Source organism: Anguilla anguilla, chromosome 13 (assembly GCF_013347855.1).
Source record: "Anguilla anguilla isolate fAngAng1 chromosome 13, fAngAng1.pri, whole genome shotgun sequence".
Classification (NCBI taxonomy): Eukaryota; Metazoa; Chordata; class Actinopteri; order Anguilliformes; family Anguillidae; genus Anguilla; species Anguilla anguilla.
Window position 1 is genome coordinate 19,055,866 of NC_049213.1, and position 8,922 is coordinate 19,064,787.

Genomic DNA, 8,922 nt, shown 5'->3' on the forward strand with positions numbered 1-8,922 from the left:
TCGACCCCAGAGTTGCTGTGAATTACTGCTCATTCTCTGTGTCAATTTTAAATCAATACATCTGTTGCATTGTATTATACAGGTTGGGTCACTGATAGTTAGTGCACTCTCTCTCTCTCTCTCTCTCTTCCTTTCTGTGGGAATGTCACTTCCTGACTGCCTCTCTCTTCCCACTTCAGCTCCAGAGGTTGTAGCTCGACATAGGTATGGCCGCCCGGTGGACTGCTGGGCTGTGGGCGTCATCATGTACATCCTGTAAGTGTCCAGAAGATGACTGCACTGTGCCGCAAGAACTGCACCATAACACACCACCAAAATGCAGCATAACACACCTACAAACTGTGCTGTAACACACCTACAAACCATAACACTCTCGTATAAGACAAGGCTATTGGCAAGAATGGAGGAACTGGTCCTCTCATCAATCCTTTCTCTTTCTCGTTCTCTTATTTCTATCTCTCCCCCCCTCCCCCCAGACTCTCTGGAAACCCCCCGTTCTATGATGAGACAGAGGAAGAGAACACTGACCTGCACAACCGCATCATATTCTGTCGTATCGTAGCAGGGGAGTTTGAGTTTGACTCCCCCTACTGGGATGACATCTCTCCTGCAGGTACAGCTCCGGCCACAGGGGCCATCAGAGACTTGTAAAACAGCATCACTCAGAAAGCTACACACCCCAGCAGGGAGACAGACTGGACAGCTACTGCTGAGAGATCTGTATTCACAAGCAGTCAGAAGAAAAGCCATTCAAATCCCCCACTGCACACACCCGCTTCACTCCTCATTAGACAGGCTACCCTCAGGCCACAGGAAAAAAAGAGCCATGAAACATCATTTATGCTCTCTGTGGTTCCCATGTTAAATAAGGGTGGGTGGACAGATTAGGAGGTTTTTGTTATGTGAGTTGAGTCACCATTATGGCAGCAGTGCCTTTGGAGAACTTTGATGAGTTTTGCTAGTTTAATAAAGTTTGTGATATTTTCCTTGTTTAACTGGTCGCTAATGCTCTCGTTCTCTCTCTCCCTCACTTTTCAGCAAAAGAGTTGGTCTGCAGGCTAATGGAGGTGGATCAGATGCTGAGGATCACAGCCCAGGAAGCACTTTGGCACGAATGGTAAAACACACACGCACGCACGCACGCAGACACAGAGAGACACACACACACATGAATACACACACACAAGAGACTGATACTGTGTGTATTGAGAAAGGCATACAATTTTGAATTTCACACAGAAAAAATTATATCTATGATTTTATCAATGAACTGTACTGAAATTCATGACATTTAATTTCAACTGTATGGGGGCTGTGTACGTCACAATAAAAGCAAAGAGCTCTCCAGAGTTTGGCTGTAGATGAACGGTTTTAATAAGCTGATATCGATACAGAAATCCAGAGATACTGTAGGCACAAGCTGTCCCTTATGGGTAATTTCTGTCTGAACTCTCACACTGTCGTGGAAGCAATACAGCTTGTGATTTTCAGTCTGTGTGTGTGTGTGTGTGTGTTTTGTGTTTTTCAGGATTGCAGGCAATGGTGCCTCAGAGAAGAATCTGAAAGATGGAGTGTGTGCCCAGTTTGAGAAAAACTTTGCAAAGGCCAAGTGGAGGGTAAGAGAGAGAGAGAGAGAGAGAGAGAGATGAGACCTACCGTGTCTCACTGCCATAGACTCTACAATGATGTAGCTAAGACTGAGGCTCGAACCTGTGATTATGGTGAGAGCCTTTACTGGCTGAGCTGCTCTATGGGGCCCAGCCTGAGCTTGTGGTGGGAGCTGTTCAATGATTTTTTTCTTTTCTTTTAATTTGGAAAGTCCAGTCATATTTTGGTCAGGATCCAATCCCAGACGACGGGTTGTGTTACAATAAATGCCTTTAGTGGTTATAGGCTCACCTGGTTGCCTGGGTTACCAGAGCGATGAGGGAACTTGTTAGGCAGCACAGAAAGGAGACAGCGCTGTGGTTGCACAGTTCCTTTGTTTTTCATTCAGAGCCTTTACTAATGACAAGTTCTCCAGTTTGGTGATTAAATGTTTTGGTGGCGTGTCTGCAAGTCTACCCATATCTGGACTTGACTTAAACAGGATTTTAAACTATTGAACAGACCCTCCCCCACCCCCCCAATAAAACCACAGAGGTTTGTGTTGCATAGGAGTGACAGCCTGACTAATGGAAATGACACTCTTCTCTCCCCTCTGCCTGTGAAAACTTCAGGAGCTGAAGGTACTGTGCTGGTGAGGCAGTGGGGGTGAGGGTGCCTGGCCCTAGTCTTTTCCCCGCAGACTGCAGCTCTGTGGCTAACTCACTGGGTGGGGATATGCAGACTTAGGCTGGAAACATATTTAAATCACGCGAACGCGCACACAAGAACGCACACACGTTCTGTCACACGTATCCTGTGGTCATTCAGAGCGTTCGTTCCACACATCCTCAAAAATGAAAACTACACGTCTGCAAGGAGCAATACACACGTAAATTGCGGGTGCAGTTTACATTTGGACCCTTAAAAGTGTAAAATATCACAAATATGTGATTAGAATGTTCTTAACAATCACTACTGGTAACTGAAAGCAATGGCGTTCTAGAACACTGACTTAGAATGTTGAAAACATATTCCAGAAAACCTACTCAAGCGTTAACAATGTATTCCACTGTCGCTATATTTGTTGTTGTTGTGCAGAAACAGAACTAGCTGTCAACATATTTTCCGGCCCTGATCTGCCCCCTAGTGGACACACCTTTTAAACCTCCTGTCAGTCTAAAAGTAAGCAGACGAGTATGTGAACAATGTCACTCGGGAAGCAACCACTTCACGTACACATAGAGCAATAAAATTCAAGTATGTTTCCAGCCTTAGAATGACCATACTTCACCCTGGCGGCTTTCAATTGGATGATTCTGAGGACGGGTGGTGACTATATTTTGTTTAAAAGAGAAAAATTCAACCCTTACTGAAAAGAGTTTGGCCGTGTACCCCCCTCCACTCCCCCTTCCCCACTGTCCGACTCACCTACCCACCACTTGGGGCAAATAAACCCTGCAGGGGGGCCATCCATGCTTTTCACGTGTAGCAGTTGGAGGAACACCATGACACCTGACATGTCTTAACCTTTCTGAGTGGTCTTCAAAGACACAGAGTGACATAACTGGGAGAGGCAGGGGCTTTCTGAAAACTCAGTTGGAAGCACAGTTGGTCAAGAGCACCACAGAGATAAGGTCTCACCAAAAGCTGACAGAATTGATTTGAGATGACCACCCTATCTGGTTTTGCCACATTTGGTATATTCCATGCAGCTGATGCAAGTAGAAAGTTTTAATGATTGTAATGATTGTAATGATTAATGAGTCTTCCTTTGGAGTTTTCAAATGCTTCCCTTGACTGAGGTTTGTGCTCTGTGATAACAAAGCTGGTCATCTTTGAAGACTATGTGTGCTATTTTACATTCACGATACATAGAATGATAAGGGGAATAATATCTGTGTGACTATATGTACATGAGAATATGCATTTATTTGCGTGTGTACTTACCTCTACGTGTGTATGAGTGGCCATTTGTATGTGTATGTTTTTTTTTTGTGTGTATATGCACGCAGTCGTATGTGTGTGTGTGTGTGTGTGCATGTGTAGGTGAGTGTATGTGGGTATGCATTTGTGTGTATATGTCTGATTGTGAGTGTTGTATGAGTCTGTGTGTGTGTGAGTGTATGACTTCATATGTGTGGATGTGTGTGTGGGTGAGGTAAATCATGGTCATGAATAACTGGAACCCTGTTTCATTCAGCAGTGTCTCCCCCCGACCCATTGATGTACATTGTGTCATAATCATATAGAGGAAACTGAAAACTCATCTTGCTTTTCATAATATAGGAGAATTACTTTAATTCAGATAAGTGCTCCTCAGATACCATCCACTGGCCTGCTCAGGGAACCCAGTCAGCTGGAAAGCGTTTCTGTAGCTTTTTTATGGCCTTTAGCAGTAGAAATGCCTTGAACTCACAACAAATACCTCAGCTTCCTGAGGACAGCAGGTATCGTGTGTGTAGCCATCGCTGTAGGCATTTAGGAGTAGATTACATACAGCTCAGCGCCTTTTTATGATAGTTATGAAAAAGAATGGACTGGAATGAAAAGAATGAATTGAAATTTTTAGCTAATTTGCATCCAGACAAACTGGTTTCATAATCTGAAAAATAAAAAAGTTATTGTTTATCCGAAGGTACAGCATACAAATGCACTTTTTAAAAATAAATGCACAAAACTACACTTGCCTTTGTTTATTTACTTGGCTTTTGCATTCTTAGATTTCAGGTGAAATTATATTTAGAGCAAGTAAGATAATTATTCACATTTTTTAGCTGGATGCTTAATGATGGGGAAGAACAGTCATAAAAAGTTTCTTTCCAGAGAATGGAACAGTTGGATAGCATCACCCACATATGTACACCTTTCAGAATGACAGCAATAACTCCCCAGCGTATTCAGGCTCCCACACATTGGAGCTGCTTCGTGGCCTAGTGATGGTGCTGGAATACTAATTTGTTTTTTTGGTCATATGTGGTACTTCTGTGATAGTTCGCTTCAGAGTTTGGATGGGAATTTAAATGTCACATGAAATAATATTAGTAATAATGGAAGAGGTGTTCATTTTAGCCTCTGTCCCCTCTCTCCACAGAAAGCGATCCGCATCACCACGTTCATGCAGCGTCTCCGTGCCCCTGAATCTGGGGGCGTGGTCGGGGGGGAGGGGAGCCCAGAGGTGAAGGATAAAGGGGATGGGGGGGAGGGCAGGGACATGGGTGTGGCAGGAGCCACGCCCACAAGCAGAGGGAGTGTCTCCCATGAAGTGGTAGTGGAAAGCGTGCCCAGGGGAGATGGGGAAAGAGGGTTGGGAGGGGCCAACGAGGAGGGTAAGAAAGCAAGTGTGGGAACGATTCCTATCAGTCCGTCGGTGGGCGTCTCCCCCACGTCCACGACTGAACCGCTCACTGAGCATAACCCCGCCCCCACACCCCTGGGAGAGGTGGTGGATGTGAGCAGAGGAGGGGCAAGAAAAGGGGCGAGGGATGATGCCCAAAAACTTCCGGCCACTGCCACCACAGCCACAGCCACCGGCACCCCGGGGCCGGACACGACGGCGCCGGAAAAGAAAGTGCCGCTGCTCGGCGTCGGCCTCGATCCGACCAGGAGAGCGGACAGCAGGAGCACCAAGGTGATCATCCTGGAGCAGGAGCTGGCCAGCAGAGCGGACGAGAGGAGCAAGCTCTCCCCTGAGATGCCGGGCCGGTGCAAAGCGGCCGCCGCGCCCTCTGCAGATCTCGCCACGGCGGCAACGGCGCCCCCTGTGGAGCAGGACAGGCCGGCGCAGCAGACCGCAGAGAGGGAGAGGAGGCCGACGGCCGCCAGCAGCTGGTGCCAGACGCAGCTTCCAGAGGCCGTGGCCGAGAGGAGCCTGGGGGTAGGCCTGGGTGGACCGGGGGACCTGAGCTCTGGGGGGGGCAGGGGTGGAGAGGCTGGCCTGATCGGAAAGAGGAGCCCCGAACTAGGCCTCCCCAGGGTGAGGCAGTCGGATTTGGGTTATGGTGTGGCGGGTTCTCCCAGCCTGGGGCGAAAGAGCACTGTTTCTGTTCCGGAGCAGAGGGAGGGCGGGGCAGCAGTGGGGCCCAGTCAGTACTCGTACTCAGCGAGCGGGGGGACTGCTTTCGGGGGTTTGGGACAGGGGGTGGGCGTTGGCGTTGGTGGTGTTGGCGACTGGCAGATGGACAGTGTGATCGAGCAGATAGAAAAGCAGATGGCGGCAGTCCTGGAGAAGATTGAAGGGGACATGCCTTCCCTCCTGGAGCAGATCAGTGACTGTCCCGAGCAGAGGCCCAAAAGTGCGCACTCCTCCCCCTCAGCCAGGTCTCGCCCCCATGCCCAGCGCCACTCCACCCCCCCGCCCCTCCCCACCACCCCCCGCCCTCCTCTCCCCTCCCTTCCACACCTCACCATTCCTCCACCTTCCTACCCTCCCCCATCTCCCCCCGCCCTCACCCAGCCCTACTCCCAGCCAGCGTCCAGTCGAGATGAGAAGGATGCCAAGAGAGGCGGGGCCAGGTCTGGCCAATCAGCAAGAGGGGGTGTGGCAGGGAGAGGGCTATGAGAGCTGAGATTATGTATACACATATTTTTAAAAAACACACAGACAGACATACATACAGCTACAGAAACTCACACAGAACCCCATGAGGAACCCCACTGCCAGTGACCCAAATGGATATTTTCATTAAAAGATCAAGACTCAATGGTGTGCCTACAATGTTAAACAGTTCGAAAGTAATGCTGCCTAACTCGGATATGTCAGCACACCTGCCTCCCAGTGTTACAGGTTCACAATATAATTTGTCGTAAGAAACACAAAAAGAGGGTGAGGCTAAGTGATTTACAAAAAGGTTTACAAAAAGTTTTTACAAAGTTTTACAAAAAGTCCCACAGTGTTTTCAAGCATGACCTTGATGCCAAGTGGTTGAGTTCAAAAAGAGCTCTTTAAAAGCTTTACAAAAAGACCCATATCACAGAAAGACTCAATCGTTTAGCAGTACTGCTGCAGTCCAGTTCAGGATGTGTTTCACTCTAATTTAGCTGTGGAGAATGAGGGATTGAGCTCTTCAGTAAGCAACTGGTCTTTTTGTAAAGTTTCCTGAATGTCTATTGCCAGACATAGTTTGGTGAATCCCAGACAAGGAATTCCAGGCTAGGGTCACACAATGTAAACATCGCCGACTACAGTTACTCACCAGATGAGTTAAAGCTTTGGGAAAGCAGACATCCAGGCTGTCTAAAGATGCCTGTAATTTGATTCCTGTAAACACCAAATCCATCCACTCCACCCACGTGCAGCCCTGTTACTGTTAAGAGTTTTGCAAAAGACAATCTTTTCCTGAGTGCAGAAACCCACTCCACCTAGGAGATTGTGTTGGTAGCATTGTGTTTCACATGTTCCTGCACATGAGTGATAGTATTTAAAATATGAATGGTAGTAGCCTGCCACGAAACTGAAGTGCACTACACGTGCCAAAACAAAAAACAAACAAATCTAATCAAAAGCTTCACACGCAGGCTCAGGGATCAGAACGTATTGTCATCTAAACCTATTACAGGTCTCTTCCACAAACCAGAAAGACCAATTTCAGATCTATAAAATTACTATATCAAGACTGCTTGGATGTTTTCAATATGCAGATGTATTTTTTAGGATGAAAAGAACACAATATGAATGGAAAAAATTATAGCATTCAATAAGCATTTATCATAGCCAAATTCCAACATCAGAAAGTACTATTATCAGAATTATCTTGTTCATTTGATTATCACTTACAGACCTGGCTTATGTTCGTTCCTTATATTCACTAATCTTGAATGAAAGCTCCCTCCAGTGGACAACATGCAACATGTGCCACTGCACAACCAAATCACAGGCGGTGTTATACTTTTGATATTTCATTATAAACAGCTCAGACATTTTCCCATATTTTTGAACATGAAAGTGGTTAAAGGGATTCTTTTTTGCATTAAAGTCTTCATAATCCATGCCATATGTAGCCTGTCCACTTGATGTATAGCCCTTATAATGGTTTCCCTTTCCTTTTGTTTAACAGCCTTGAAGCTCTGATGCAAACCCTCAATTTCATTTTTACCCAAAAATTTATCTGGTGCAAGGTTCCTCAAACCCGGTCTTGGAGGGCTGCAGCATTTGTCAGATTGTGTTGTCACTCAGCATTTAATTGATCAATTAAAGCACTTAGCTGCACTGTTAACTGACCTAATCAGGTTTATAGTTTCTAAACTGTTGCAGATTTTAATGTTAAAACAAAGACCAAAAGACCCAGTGACTCTCCAGGAACAGGCCGTGGAGCCCCTGATTTTCCGTCTCAAAAACAGCTTCTGTTTTCAGCATTCCAGGACATTTACTGGTGTCTTTTCATGCTTTGATCTGCAAAGAAACAGTGATACTGTACTATTTATAGACCCTTACAGGCCCTGGCAAAACCATTCAGATTATAATTGCAGTACAATCAAAATAGAACTGATACTATGACCCCCCCCCCACCCCCACCCCCACCCCCACCCCCCCCACCTTCCACTCCTATTCTGTTAGCAACCTCAATTTACCCTTCCAGCCCTTACTGGATGGCTCTAGCACACAAACACACATGCACTCACATACACCCTGATACACACATACACACCGAGCCACACACACATTGTCACATTCTCAAACTAACTTCATTGTCCATTTTGGTTATCATAGATTATTATAATTATGACATTATGAGAAATTATGACATATAATGACATTCAGATATATGTACTGTTTATAAAGCCTTTTTCCCCACTGCTTGCTTTAGCCCTCCGCTCCAAGGCCTAGCCCCCCCTATATTTGATATGTTTAGTCTATTTTCTTTGTGGAATTATTTCAGAAACGTTATCCAATTTGATTATCTGTGTTTACCTGGTATCTTCTTTCCTATGTTCCCTGGTTTCCTTTGCTTATCCTTGTGTTTGCCTGGGCTCTAGGTATGACATAGATCCCACTGCATTTTTGTGCTTCTCTCTCTCAGAATCCAAAATGCTGTGATAGAGAGATCTGTTCCGTGACTGTATTTTGCTTTATGTCCGCCACTAGTTCAATAAAAACTCTGAACATAACATTTCATGTGTGTTTGAGTTGGTGTGTCCTTGTCTGAGTCCAAATACATTGCTAATATTTTGATCATATTAAAATGAGCTGGAACAACATTTGTAGGATGCATGCTCAATATTATGTGAAAATCTTGAAACTTGGCCATATGATGATTGTAGTGTGATCACTTTGCTGCAATTTCCCCAATGGGGGCTCAAACTAATGCCCCCCACCATCCATAGAGCATTCAGGTATCT

General features: G+C 45.8%; 1 protein-coding gene across 5 annotated transcripts in view; it reads left to right on the forward strand.

The window, feature by feature from the left end:
* The window catches only part of camkvl (CaM kinase-like vesicle-associated, like), a 70,751-nt gene extending 62,831 nt beyond the window's left edge, over nucleotides 1-7,920 (forward strand). For 4 of the 5 annotated variants that reach the window (XM_035387186.1, XM_035387184.1, XM_035387189.1 and 1 more), the window contains 6 exons: nucleotides 180-255; nucleotides 477-613; nucleotides 1,039-1,117; nucleotides 1,529-1,616; nucleotides 2,220-2,228; nucleotides 4,679-7,920. In XM_035387186.1, coding sequence (XP_035243077.1) covers nucleotides 180-255; nucleotides 477-613; nucleotides 1,039-1,117; nucleotides 1,529-1,616; nucleotides 2,220-2,228; nucleotides 4,679-6,145 — 1,856 coding nt within the window. In that variant the 3' untranslated portion in view covers nucleotides 6,146-7,920. The remainder of the gene's footprint in view (nucleotides 1-179; nucleotides 256-476; nucleotides 614-1,038; nucleotides 1,118-1,528; nucleotides 1,617-2,219; nucleotides 2,229-4,678) is intronic. The other variant, XM_035387187.1, reaches the window with a different exon arrangement.
* Nucleotides 7,921-8,922: the final 1,002 nt, after the last annotated feature.